A 15,061-nucleotide genomic window follows, 5' to 3' on the forward strand; every position below is an offset into this window, starting at 1 on the left:
GTTTGTGATGACAACTACTACCATACCATATACAGGTAATCAATTTCCTTTTTTTGTTGCTCAACAATAAATGTGTACCGTATTCTTCTTCATGGAAAAATAAGACATTCCTTGAAAATAAGACCTAGCGCATCTTTGGGAGCAAAATATTAATATGAGACACTGTCTTATTTTCGGGGAAACAAGGTAGTTACTCTCATTCACTGCTGGTGGTCCTGTGCAGCCAACTGCACAGGTATTTGCAGCCATTATGGAAATCTATATGACAATGCCTAAAACAAATGCAAATTGAGCTACCACATGACCCAGTAATCCCCCTACTAGGCATATAGACAGAAGAAGTAAGAAACAGTCCACAGCCACTAATCTGCACTCCAATGTTCATCGTGGCACAGTTCACAATCACAAAGGATTGGAAACAGCCTAAATTTCCATCAATTGACGGATGGATGAAAAAAACTGTGGTATATACATCCAATGGAGTACTATGCACCCCTAAAAAGCAGCAATGGATGCATGAAGCACATCAACACATTAGGAAGAGTTGGAGCAAATTATGCTAAGCGAAGGAAGTCAAGCACAAAAGGACAAATATAACATGATTCCACTGAGGTAAGCTTAAAAAGCACAAGGGACATAGAGGAAAAGCCACCAAGTGCATAAATTCCTGTGGTGAGGTCTTGGCACTCTAGCAGGCGTCGGACCCAACGTAGGGATGCATGTGGCAGCCAACTAAAAAGGCAGGGGCGGAAAGAGTGAAAAAAGGGGAAGATGTGGATAGTGGGGACACAGGACACTAACCCACACAAAGGGAGGGTATTTTTCATGTCTCAGCAGGAAAGCAAGAAAGGGACCAGACTTTAACCTGAGGCACCCTGCCTCAATGGTCACACACCAACAGGAAGCAGCGAACTAATAGGGTGATCTGTGGGGCCTGCTCCATTCCCAGCATGTAGCGCCCCTTCCCAGAAGAATGCACTACAGAGCACAGCATTGAAGACACAGCCCTGGGGAGAGTGGTGGGTCTGCCCACCAAGACCACACAAAAGTAAACTAAGAGAGGGAGAAGGACAGAGAAAGTGGACTGTGACCTGGCCCACCAAGCCTTGAGGATGAGATTCCTGCTCGGAGAGCAGCCAATGCACAGAGAAGATCATGGGGCTGACCCCACCACGAGAAACAACGCCCCCTCACTGACTCACAGGGCCTCAAGGGACAGCATTGGATACACAGAATGGGAAGTTTGCCTGGTTTGAAACCCCACTTTCCCCCCACCCTCCCCCATACACAGCTGAGCAAAACATGAAGGGATCACAGCAGAACAGCTAGGGGAGCAAAACAATAAAGTATCCCAGGAATCCTGAAAATAGACTTCGGATTCAGTCGGCCAGGTGTGACACCTCACTAGGTCAGATTGGAAAACATTCAGAAGGGTCAGCAGAAAGACCTGGAACTATTTATAGGTGTTTGTTTTATTGTTTGTTCTCTTTTTTCCCTTTTTCTTACAGTTTTCTTATTCTCTTTCTCATATATATCTATATAGGATAGGCAGGATAACTGATCCCGAGGAGCAAACAATGGGGCTGACAGCTGGGGGTGGGGGGTGGGGGTCTATGGGAGAGGAGGAGGTGGGAGAAAGGGAGGAGGGAGCCAATAAACCCAAAGACACAAGAGAACAATGCGAGACCCAAAATTGAAGTTAATGAGGGCGTAGAATGCCTGATGGGGTTTGATCAAGAGCAATGTAGGCGAGAGAAAGTACTGAGTGTCGAGGGGAGGTCGAACATGATAGTGGGACAGGAGGAAAGTAAAACTAAATAGAAGAAAGCACTAGGAGCCAAAAGACATTTATAGTGTTATAAATAATATAGGCATTCATATGTGTAAATACATTAATATATAATGATAGGGATATAGGTCTATGTATTAAAGTAGCAGATACGCATTGGGTCTCTGCTCAAGTACTCCCTCAAAGCAAGAACACTTTGTTCTAATAACCTGGCATGCTGTGATGTTCACCTTCAGGACATGATCGTTGAAGTCATAATGTGTGGATAAACAATGTGATGAAGAAAGCTGATGGTGCCCAGCTATTAAAAGATATAGCATCTGGGGTCTTAACTGTTTAAAGCTAAACCAGCAGCCATCTAGCAGGGAAGCAACACAGCCCACATAGAAGAAACACAATAGCCTGTGTGATCACGAGGTGTTGAAGGGATTAGGTATCAGGCATCAGAAGACCCAAACAAACAAATTTATTGATGCAAATGATGGGGGTTGGATTGGAGACCCAAAGCCCACCTGAAGATAATTGGACATTCCCTCACAGAAGCGTCACAAGGAAGAAATGAGCCAGTCAGGGTGCAGGGTGTATGAAACATACAACATTGCTCTAGTTCTTTAATGCTCTCCCCGACCCCCGCCACCTCCACTATCATGACCCCAGTTCTTCCTTGCAAATCTGGCTAGACTGGAGCATGTACACTGGCACAGATAAGAATTCTTGACCCACGGAATCCTGTCCCCTCATGAACAGCAATGAGAGTAGTGATACTATGGAGTAGGGGGAAGGTGGTGGTAGAAGGGAGAGAAACAAGGAATCCACTAATATGACTGATGTATAATTCTCACATCTCTCCCCAGGGGGACGAACAATAGTAACGTGGGTGAAGGGAGACAGTGGGAGGTGTAAGATATGAAAATAATAATTATTTATAATTTATCAGGGGCTCATTAGGGTGGGAGGGTGGCAGATGGAGAGAAAAAAGGAGCTGATACCAAGTGCTCAAATAGAAAGAAAATATTTTGAAAATGATGATGGCAACATATGTACAAATGTGCTTTTGATACAATTGATGTATGGCTTATTACAAGAGCTGTAAGTGACCACAATGAAATGACTTATAAAAAAGGAAGATATGATTAAATGCTTCAGAGTACTCAATATGCATAGTAATTTTACTATATGAAGATTTCAGGAATGAGAGCATTGAATGAGTGAATATTGAAGCGGCTTTATTCAACCAGAGCCAGGGAACTTCTTATGCTTTGTGAATACACATACATGCATGTAACTGTCCATGACAGTGCACTGGATGTTTAGAAAACAAGGATTTCTCAAAAAGGAATACTCAAATAGTAAGGAGGCACTGTAACTCTAAAGTAAACAGGGATAACATTTGAATCTGCTGTTTCTTCCATATTAAAAGGTTTATCTCCCTAACCCTGTGTCTTCATTAACACCACATTTACAAGGTCATAAATCAATGCAAACAAGTCATTAACTTCATTCTTTTCCATCTTTGTAATCAGCGAGGCATATTTTATTCATTCAAAACACAAACACACACCCCCCAACACTTTAGCTAGTACAATTTTTGTATTCATGATTTAGAGTGAGGATTAGATCAATCATAGTCTGCTTAAACTTAGGTAGTACAATGACCAGAGGGGGGAAAGTTGAGGATTCCTATTCCCGTAGTTACGGTATCAGAACCCCCAGGGGTAGTTCCATCCGATCCTCTAGGGTCTTTGTGAGTCGGCATTGACTTGATGGCGGTGAGAATATTCAAGAAATAAGTGTTTGGCGGTGGAGAGAGCAGTTTGAAGGAGTAGCTTGAAGTGTGGTAGAGTAGGAAAGAGAAGTAGTTTTAGCTATGTCAACATGAGGTACTTTTATACCGTAGAGAAAAGAACTACACAGTATCCAGTGAAAGAGTAAACAGAACAACAACAACAACAACATGCTGTAGCTTTTTCATGTGGTGCAGATTTAGGTGTCTGAATTTTGTAACGTTGCCCTTAGACAATAATTGGTTAGTCAATCAGTATAGTAATTCTATTCCTTATATCTTTTAAGGCGTATTAAAGTAGTTATAGGATATTTGGAACCAGCAAGCTTTGGGGCACATCTCCGCTCTTCACTCATATTCTTAAACCAAATATTCTCTGTTGCCTTTCTTTCCAACAGACTCCTCAATCCACGGCCTCTGGTTTTGCCTCTTTCACTGAAGCTCTTCATTAAATACTAGGAGCCGCTTTTATAAAAACCTTGCCTTTTACTTTCATTTTTGCACCTGATTTAAACTTTTAAGTTGTGCTCCAGGAGTGGAGAAATTATGCCGACAACTCTAGTTCTTGCGTTGTTCAGACAAACAAAGAATCCAAGGCTGCCAACATTGGCACTCACTGCCATGGAATCAATGCTGGCTCATAGGGACCTCTGTGGGTTTCCCAGACTGTAACTGTTTATGGGAGTGTAAAACCCAGTCTTTCTCCCGTGTAGCTGTTGGTGGCTTTGAATCCCACCTATGCAGATCACAGTGCAACATGGAACCACTATACCACCAAATCTCCATAGCATTGACACAGTACTAAGCTTTAGCCCACCCCAGGAGAACCATGAGCCCTGGAGAAAATCATACTTCAGGAAGCAAGTATAAAGAGAAGTCTCTATAAGATAAAGAGACTCAACAAAAGGCAGTAGAAAAAGATAGTGCCACAGCATGAAGCCTAAGGGCCGAGTGAGCGTCAACAGAGAAGTGTTACGTCTAATACAGTCAATCAGCACAGTGGCCGTGTTTTACTTATTTAACAGATATTTATTATCTATTACTTAATATGTACAATGCCTTTGAACATAGTGAAAATAAAGATTACATTTTTAATTTATCATTAAAAACTGATTAGTTAAAGCATTGTTACATTCATTATTGATCAACACATGAATACCCAATTAGTAGAACTATTCTTGAAGCACCTTGAAGAAAACAGTCTTATGAAGATACGTTTTCAATTTCCATGACTTACCAAGAAAATGCTTTGCCTATGTTAAAATAAAAGTTTATTAATGTTATTTAACAAAATATAAATAAAGTAGGGAGGAAGAATGTTTAATTAACCCAGTCATATCCAAAGATATGCCAAGTAGGATAAGGAATGAAAAGAGGCGATTGAATCGAGCAATCAGTAGATTCTGTTTATTGGGAACTACAGGAAACCAGTTTCAGTAGAAGGCTGGCGAAGGAGAAACAAACAAACAAGTTTGCTGAAACAGAGATGTTGAATGCGATGAGGAAACAGAAACTCTCCGTGTATTTGAGATTCCTCATTTTATGAAAAAAATGTTTTAGCTTGACTCATGTGCTTCTTTATTGCTTCTTTTATCTCTTTATTCCTCAGGCTGTAGATAATGGGGTTAAAGAAGGGGGACACAACTGCAAAGGCGAAAGCAATGACTGTATCCCAGAAGAAGGAGTAGGTGGCAGAGAAGCGTAAATACATGAGAGCCACACTCCCAAAGAATAGCAAAAAAACAGTGAGGTGAGAAACACATGTGGAAAATGCCTTGCGACGGCCTTCGGCCGAACGAATACGTAGGATCACAGCCACAATACCCACGTAGGACACGACTATAAGCATCACGGCTGTAATTATCTCCACCGCATGGACAATATCCACGATCTGAATCATGACAATAGCTTGTGTGTCTGTGCAGGCCAGGCGTAACACGGGGAGGAAGTCACAAAAGATGTGCTCAAGATGGTTAGAACCACAAAACGGCAGCGTGGAGATCCAGGCGATCTCAGGAAGGGGTGTAAGAAAGCCACAGACACAGCAACTCAAAGTCAGTTGAGCACAAAGCTTGGGGGTCATGATGGTGGGGTAATGAAGAGGGGTGCAAATGGCCAGATAGCGGTCAAAGGCCATGGCCGTCAAGAGACCAACCTCACTGATGCCCGTGGAATGGAAGAAATACATCTGCAGCATGCAGCCGTTTAAGGAAATGCTTCTCCTCTCACTAAGCAGACTGGATAGCATCTTTGGGATTGTGGCTGTGGTGTACCAAATCTCCATGAAAGACAGCGCACTGATAAATAGGTACATGGGTGTATGCAAGTGTGTATTCAACTGGACTACTGTCATGATGACCAGGTTTCCGACAACAATGAAAGCATAGATGATGAGCAGTGGTACGAAGCAGAGGACTGACTTTCCCCAGGCACAAGGGAAAGCTGAGAAGATAAACTCCTGAGCAGTTGTGTGATTGGAAACGAGGATCTCCGCTGCCATAGTCGCAAGCCTTTTAGGTTGTGTCTACCATGGAGCAATCAGTAAAACCACTTACCAACTTCCAGTTTCTGGTTAGCCCTCTGTATTGGGGATGGAGAGGAAAACAAAAGTGCATCTATAGATGATAACAAGTAAACTTGTATTGTGGAAAACACCAATCAGAAAGCATAGCTGAGCTTTTAGACCAATAGTTTTAGTCTTCAGCATGCATTATAATCACCCAAAGAACGTGTTAAACACACATTTGTAGGCCCTATCTTCAGAGTTTCTAATTCAGCAGGTGTAGGAAGGAGTTCTTTATATCTGATCTCAACAATGACTTAGGAACAAACTATAGGAGAAAGCCTGTAGCAGTACATTTATTTATTTAATGCTTTTTAAATATATACAGAGACCAGATGGGTAGATCTATAGAGACAGTACTGGACGAATGGTTTCTTTGAGATATGGTAAGAGAAGTTGTGGGTGGGGTGTGGAATTAATAACAATAGGTGCAAGAAAGAGGAAAATGTTCTGAAATTGATTTTGGTGATGATTGTTCAGCTATTCCTGATATGGTTGAACTATTGAATTGTATGATATGTGGATTATGTGTCAATAAAAATGTTAAAAAATATATACAACTTATTCCTCCTACAAATAATTTTATTCTGATTCTTCCACATAAGTGGGTTTCAAATATGTTTTATACAAGACTTCTTTGGATAAATGAAACAGTTCATGGAAGTGGAATGTAAGAAATGATAAGACAGAGCTCTTTAATAAAATTTGATGGGGCATGATGATGAGGGGGAGAACAGAATTTTTGTGTGTTGCTTCTATGGGGTACAACTTAAACCTCATGCTTTGTAGGAAATTGTCTTATTCATTTATTACTTTTTCATGTTCTTTTTTTGTCTCCTCTTCACTGATTTCTTCCCTCCTACCAGCAAATGTACACAACTTTCTTAAGCTGGGGACAAGTACCACTAAACCTTTTACTCTGCCATGGTTCTGTCAATACCTCTCCTCCCTAATATGAAATACATATTTATTTTCATAATTTCCTCTTGAATCCTTTCCAACCAATTATGTGTAATGAAAGTTTCTTACTTCTTTTCTTAAGGTCTGTCAATGACTTTCTGATTGCAGCTCCAGCAGTTTTACTCAATGACGACAAAAATCCAGGGAACTATCGTGGAAAGTATCTTTTCCTAGCTTCCTCGACACCACACTGTGCTGTTTTTGTCCTTGTCTTTTCTTGCTTTCACTTCCCAAATCTGGTGAATACTAAATATTCTGGGTGTTTTTTTCTATTCTCATTTCATATCCCCTTACACAGAGATAACAGTCATTCAAGATTAGTTTGCAACTTCTATTGACCTACAGAAGAAAGACTGGGCTTTCTACTCCTGTAAACAGTTCCAGTTCCAGAAACCCACAGAGTCACTATTAGTCAATATTGCCTCGAAAGCAGTGAGTTTCTCTTTTTGTAGTGAGCTTAGCTGGCATCCTGGTGGCATAGTGGTTATGCATTGAGCTGCGATCAGCAGTTCGAAACCACCAGTACCTCAATGGAAAAAGCTGGGGCTTTCTATACTCAGGAGCTTCGAAACTCACAGGGAAGTTCTATCCTCCCCTATAGCATCACAGAGAGTCTGTATTGAGGTGTTTTTTTTTTAATTAGTTTTAAATTCTCATCTATTAATGTGACTTTATAATTCCAAGATTATCTCCTGAGTCCCATATTTTCTGCACAACTCTACCATATGGAATTTTCACTTTGAGTCAAGCTTGTAACCTCCACCTTTGCTCTTAAAACTGACCTAGTTTCAGAAATTTACTCTTTAAATTTTTGTTAATGGTTCTACCTTCCACCTAGATACCGATATTACTCATTCTTATGTTGTGATGATGCATTATTTTCTTAGTCACTAAACCAAATGCAAGATCAAGGTATACTTAATTGATTTAGTTTTCCTTTTGCTACATTACTTTGTTGTTGTCAGGTATTGTCAAGTTGACTTTCAACTCATAGTAATCCCGTCCGACAGCTATCTGTCCTATAGGATTTCCTAGGCTGTCCTATCTGCGGAAACAGATCACCAGGTCTTTGTCCTGCAGAATCACTGGGTGGGTAATGCAGCTGAGCACTTAATTGCAATGCCACCAAGAAAACTCTATACTTCCAATCTTTCTTTCTTGAAGCATCTAGTCTCTCACGGCTACTTTCTTAAGCATGTAACTACCATTTCATACTCTTGCATAGGCGTTACATTTCGTTATTCTCTTCCTCCAAATTGCCCCATTTTAACAGGAAACAGATCTCAAATCTCAGGAATTACTTTTTCCTAAACACTGAAGCAGTAAATAAAAAATGATCCCGTTTTTCTGCCAATAATGGTTATCTTGCATTGTATATGCCTTAAGGAATAACATTGTATTTATATTGGTATGGGTTTTTTAAAATTGATTACGTAATTCAACTTCATCAAACATTTGATTTATTAAATGTTGTACTGAAATTATAGTTGTTATAATTTTTTGTGCCAAACAAACCTTATCACTGGTTGCTATGCTAGCTTGTTAACCAGTCCAGTATAGTAAACCTGCTAGTAGCATACGCACAATTCTTTCCTTATCTGGTTCCTTTTTCTGAGCCTTTCTAAAGGGACTCTCTTCTACCTGGAATATTCTACTTTTGCCTCCCTTCTATTTGTACTGTTTATCCTTACTAAGATTTAAATGTATATTTCTAGTTTTGAAAAGCTAAAAACTAGTATCACCTTTTCCTAATAACTTTGTTTGACACATTCTTGCTCTGACATGTTGATTTTTTTACAAAATATTAATGCATTATTGATGTTTTTACACAGACCTTTCCATATACATACCTCATTCTTCCTGTGAGAGTTGTTGTCGCTAACAGCCGTCACCACGTCTTCTAATCATGACAATCAGATTAAGTTCCACAAATTAAGTAAGGGTGCCAGTTCAAAGATGTTCCTTCTTAGCAGACCCTGTTCTAATTCCCTAGTCTCAAAAAGGGATGTAGTCAAGCCAAAGAAAATATCGGTATGATCCTAACCAAAGAGCTACGTCAGCTCACACACACACAAGAAAAACAACCAAGCAAACACAAAATTCAATTTTGTCCATTGAATACTATTCTATTTTCATTCTCTACCCCCAAAACAGTAATAATAAGTCTAGTGCAAATGTCAATAACATGGAAATACTCCTGAAACTAATAAAAAATATCAGATCTGTATATTGAAGCATTGATTTGGATAGATTTTAGAAATAAACGCATGGTGCTTATTTGTGATTTTAAACAGTCACATGTACTTTGCTCTCTCTGTACCCCGCTACTTCCTGGGAAATTTAATAATTTATACTTTGTACCCCCTTGCCCTCTACTATACTTTTCTAACCCCTGCTTGCTCAAAACCTTCCCAATATCTATTCACGATGTCTACATGCCCACCAGGACTGTGTGCTATTGTTTAGGTGGGTCATTCTCTTTCTGAATACCTCTCATTCCAAAAATTAGTGAATTCACTGACTTGAAGTTGCTGGATTCAAAAGTTGGAATAAACAGGATGAGGACTATATCTCCTTACCCTGATGTGGCTAACAAAAGTTCCTATGACAATTTTTTTTTTAATTTTCTGCTCTGTTTCTACAATGAGTACTTTGTCTAGACTATATTTCCTTCCTATGAAAGCCGTATATAAACATGACTCTCTGTAGATTATTTTTAATAGCTCCCCTAATCCCATCTCCTCCCTTCCATGTACCCTTACCTAAGTATAATTAGAATGGGAAGATAGATTCTCTTGGGAATTCTGCACAAGTAACTCCCAGTAAAGAAGAAAACAACCATTCCCATAATGGCTTCAATTAGGAAGAGGAGTGCAGAACTCCATTTGAAGACATGAGATAGTCTTGACTGCTCAAGGAATTGAGAGAAATAGAAGTATCTTTTGTTGTTGCTCTTATGTTTGATTTACAGAACTACTTACGGGAGGACTGGTTTTTTTTATATTGACATCTTAAATATTGAAAATACATGATTTATGTTTGAGGGCTGTTGATTCAATTCTGTTATTGATACGAGTTACCATTGAATCAGTTCTGATTCATGGTGACTTTTTTTTCAATTCTAAAAGTCTTTATTATACTTATGAATTTCTCATTATTGTTGTTTAGATTTTATCATTAGACCATTTTACACTTAGCCCATTTTATTCTTTTCCTAACTCAGGATCGTCTATTTTTTTGTTATTATCATTTTTTATTAAATGCTTTTATTGGGGGCTCTTACAGCTCTTATCACAATTCATACATACATCCATCGTGTCAAGCACATTGGTACATGTGTTGCCATCATCATTTTCAAAACATTTTCTATCTACTTGAGCCCTTGATATAAGCTCCTCGTTTTTTTCTCTCCTTCCCCCACCCTCCTCCCTCATGAACCTTGATAGATTATAAATTGTTATTTTCATATCTTATGTCATCCACTGTCTCCCTTCACCCATGTTTCTGTTGTTCATTCCCCTGGGAGGGGGTTCAACATGGATCCTTGTGATCGATTACTCTTCCTCCCCCCACCTTACCCTTACTCTTCTGACATCTCTATTTTCATTATTTGTCCTGAGGGGTTTATCTGTGCTGGATTCTCTGTGTTGCGGCCCTTATCTGGAGCAGTGTACACATTCTGGGGTGACCTTATTTATACCAAAAGGAAATGTTGCTCAGTCTTGTGCCATCTTCATGATAATTGACATTTTTAAACATCTTGTGGCTACTACAACTGTGGTAGTTACATAATTTCATGTCAGCTTCAAGATATTTAAAAATGTAGGGGTGGAGTCTAACTTGTCAATTAGTTTACAGTCTGATGGTGACTCCTTGTGGGCATGGCCTTCTCATAAGGAGGGATCTTGGAACCTCCCTTCTGTCTCTCTGCCTTAACCTTGCTGCTGGCTGTCCCAGGTTGTTGCCAGGTAGCTGGAGATGCATCCACCGCCATTATATCCACAAGACCTTGCATCCACCAGCTGTGATATTCCTGCATTCTGCCTCATTTGTATGTGGCTGCATGAATCTACAGAGGGAGTTATGGACTAGTACTGGACTTATGGATTTGATGTGGACTGGGCTGGGATATTTTCCTTGATATATAGCTCTTTCTTACACATATATGAGTGTTTCTGAATTTGTTTCTCTAGTCACCCGGCCAAACACAGCATCCATCCTTTCAATGAGCATTTCCCTTACTTTTCCTGATCTAAATGGGCATTCCAGTTACATATTTAAAAAAATCTTATTAGATCTTACAAATACTATTGCAATCCATAGTTCAATGACATCAAGCATAATTGTACAATTGCTGTCATCATTTCCAGTACATTTTATTTCTTCTTGAACTCTTTGATATCAGCTCCCCTTTGCGCTCCCCACCCCCACCCTACCACCACCATGGATTCACTATATTAGTATTATTTCTGCTATGCCTTGTGCCATGCAGTGTATCCATTCACCTACAATGCTGCTGTTGGTTTCCCTTCAGTGGGGTTATACATTCATCATTGCTATCAGTTCCCCTTCCCCATCTCACCCCCCTCTTCTTATGACCTCAGGGAATAGTTACTCCCATTGCTGTTTCTGAAGGCTTTATCTATCTGGATTTCATGTATCAAAAGAGCTTGATTGTACAAGTGTACACAGTAGGTCTAGCAATATTAGTGAGGCAAAACTAAGGCCAAAATACTGATAGTGGGGGAGGCAATATTAAACACATTATTCTGAGGTAAGATTTAAGTAGAGGCTCAAAGTCCATCTGTTTCCTTATTTTATATAGTGACAAATACACCCATCTTTATATATTTTTTCTTTCCTAGTTCTTTCCTCTATTTCTTTTTTCTTTCCTCTTGACCCATTATCATGTTCACCCATCATTCACCTCTCAGAAATTTCTCTTGGATACATTACAATTGTTCAAACTCCACCAGGAATGCTACCCCCTCCTCGTCATTGCTTTTAGGTCCCTTTTTATTCCCCTGTCCCTGACATAATTGGCTCACTGCTCCCATCCCCAGCCTCAGCCTCTTCTTCTCCCATGCACCACCCCCACCCCAAGCCCAGTCCCATTGCTGTCTCCTTGGGATTGCTTATCCTGCCTATTTTATATAGGTAGACATCAAAAGGGGGGCGGGGGGAGAACAACCCAAACAAACCCATATACATAGTTCCCGGTCTAACTGATGACCTTTGTGAATATCTCCCAAACAGTTCAGATGAGGTGCCAATGGCAGCCCCCTGTGTCAGAAGTCTATTTTCAGGATTCCGAAGGGACTTTGTGGCTTTGCTCCCATTGGTGATCTGTTGTACTCCCCTCTTGGTTTGCCCACCTCTGGGGAGGTCAGGACAGCTGCACTCCCTGAATTGTCTTTCAGTGCAATCCTCTGTAGCACTGTGATCTAAGAAGATGATGTCATATATCAAGCTGGGGCTGACCCTGTAATCCCTTTTGTGAACTAGCTGCTCTGAGCAGGAATGCTGCCCTTGAGACTTGGTCTGCTCTCTCTCTCTTTCCCACTTTGTTTGTTCCCATGTGGATGGGACAGACCCATGCTCTGCTCTCACCGGCCAGTATCATCAGTACTGTCCTCTGTACTACTGTCATCTAGGGAGGGGGACATCGTGATTGGAGCTGGGACTGACTGTTGTTCTTCTTCTTTTTTTTAATAAGGCAAATTTGTCCATTTTCAGTCAGTCCTTAGTATATTCAACATTCCTTACCAATATCAGTTTTAATTCATTAATTCCCTTGGCTTCCTTTTTCATCACCAGTCTTTTACGTTAATGTGAAACTATTGAAAGGATCATGCCTTAGATCAGATGCACCTTAGTGATCAACATGACACCTTTGTACTTTCAAACCTTATCAAAATTGATCCAGTAGAAGGGAGGACACCAGAGAAACTATGAAAATTAGAAGCTAGTTTACATTTTCTTTGTTTCCAGGCCATTCAGCCTCTCTTAGGAGAAAATAACTGGTTTTCTACAGGACCCATTACTAGTTTCTCATCAAAATCTGGGGTCAAAGTTTTAGCCACTAATACATATTCTCCAGCTGGTTTTCCTTTTTAGTGCATAAATCTCAGGGAACTTTGCAGGAGAAGAAATGAATAAGCCTGAACAATCTCTTAGAGGAACTGCAAATGAACAGTTTTATATGCTACTTTTATCAATATATTTTCATATTTTTCAGTTTTGGTGATACAAACATGAGTGTGATGGGATTCCTTTTCTTTGAAAAACAAAAGCATTAGCTTAAATGTTAGAACCTCATATAAACAAAAACACAAGATGGTATGTTCCCTCACAGACATAAGAACAAAATGCTTGAAGAAAGCAATTAATTCTCCCTTAAAAAGTCAGACAAGGCTTCCAAGAACAGATTGAGTCTAAAAGACTATATCTTGCTTGTTAGGCTCTACTGACTCCTGAAGCTCTCAATTATGTGTTGATAATAAGAAAAGTAGAAAACAAAATAGAAAAGGTTTGTTCTGTGCTAGGGGAGGAGTGCTTTCATTTTTTCTTTTCCAAAGCTACCTATGCAGCTACACTCACGATCTTTTAAAATAGATGTATGGCAGCAAGGACTTTTTCTTTGTTTTCATGACAAAAACTTCTCTTTTCTTCCCAAGCTCTCCTCCACTCATTGCCTTTTACCTCTAATAAGAGTTTTTGGTTTTGTTGTTGTTATCAAATGATTTACAAATTCAAGGTTACAGCAGTGTTTTATATTGAGTTGTTAGGTCCGACTCGTAGTGACCGTGTGTACAGCAGAATTAAACACCGCCTGCTCCTGGGCCATCCTCAGATTTGTTCTTAGGGTTGAGACCTTGTTGCAGCCACTGAATCCATCCATCTTATCCAGTGTCTCCCTCTTTTTCCCAGGCCCTCCACTTTACCAAGCATGATGTCCGTCCATGACTGGTCTCTCTTGATAAAATGCCCAAAATTTGTAAAATGAAGTCTCACCATCCTTACCTCTAAGAAATATTCTGATTGTACTTTTTCAAAGATCTGTGCTTTGGGGAGCCCACGGTACTATCAATATCCTTTATCAACACCATAGTTCAAGTGCATTGATTTTTCTTTGATCTTCCTTATTCAATGCCCAATATTCACATGCATATGAAGCATTTGGAAATACCATGGCTTTTGTCAGGACCTTAGTCCTCAAATTGAAGTTTTTCAGCACTTTAAAAAAGCCTTTGCAACAGATTTACCCAACGCAATGCAACATTTGATCTCTTGACTGCTGCTTCCATGAACATTGATTGTGGAAATCCCTGAGAACTTCAATCTATTCTCCATTTGTCATAACTTTGATAAACTCCAACATTCTGGTGATTTTGAGGATGATACAGGACCAGACAGCATTTCAAGTTTTTGTATATAAGATTGTCATGGGTTGGAGTTGACTCTACAACAACTAGACACTCTCAACAACCATAAAGGAAATGCTAATTCAGCCATAGCTTCAAGGCTAGGAACTATATTAACTACCCATATTCTGATTCATTTAATCTTGACATGGACTAGTATTGTAACACAAATTTATAGATAAGGACCCTGGTACAGAGAGGTTCAATAGCCCGGGTCACATAACTAGCATAGGATTAAGCCAGATTTCAAATTTAAAGTCTGATTCCAGAGCCTCTGTTAACACTTTCCTGTCAACTTTCGGTTGTTTAAAAAGCTTATTAGTGGATGAATGGTTACTGAGCTTGTACTATTACTTTAACTCGTATGTCATTGACTGCCATTATGTCCTGATGTGGCCAGGCTTTTCTCCCTTGGAGGAACTAGAAAGTTTCTTTAAGCAGATTGTTGCAACAACCAAGGTAGCCAGACAGTACCAAGCCAGGCAGTCGTTTATTGAGCAGAGTGAGCAAAGAGGCTCCCCAGGCAAGTTGAGTGAAACTAT

The 15,061-nt window shown here is 39.8% G+C and overlaps 1 protein-coding gene across 1 annotated transcript; it reads right to left on the reverse strand.

Moving 5' to 3' along the window:
- Positions 1 to 4,979: 4,979 nt before the first annotated feature.
- LOC101656237 (olfactory receptor 6K2) lies at positions 4,980 to 6,072 on the reverse strand. Its single transcript, XM_004714793.2, is given in 2 exon segments — positions 4,980 to 5,123; positions 5,125 to 6,072. Coding segments are annotated over 2 exon segments (1,092 nt in total).
- Between the last annotated feature and the right edge of the window lie 8,989 nt (positions 6,073 to 15,061).

This window comes from Echinops telfairi, unplaced genomic scaffold, assembly GCF_000313985.2.
Source record: "Echinops telfairi isolate 266 unplaced genomic scaffold, ASM31398v2 ScPeMD7_7425;HRSCAF=8463, whole genome shotgun sequence".
Lineage (NCBI taxonomy): Eukaryota > Metazoa > Chordata > Mammalia > Afrosoricida > Tenrecidae > Echinops > Echinops telfairi.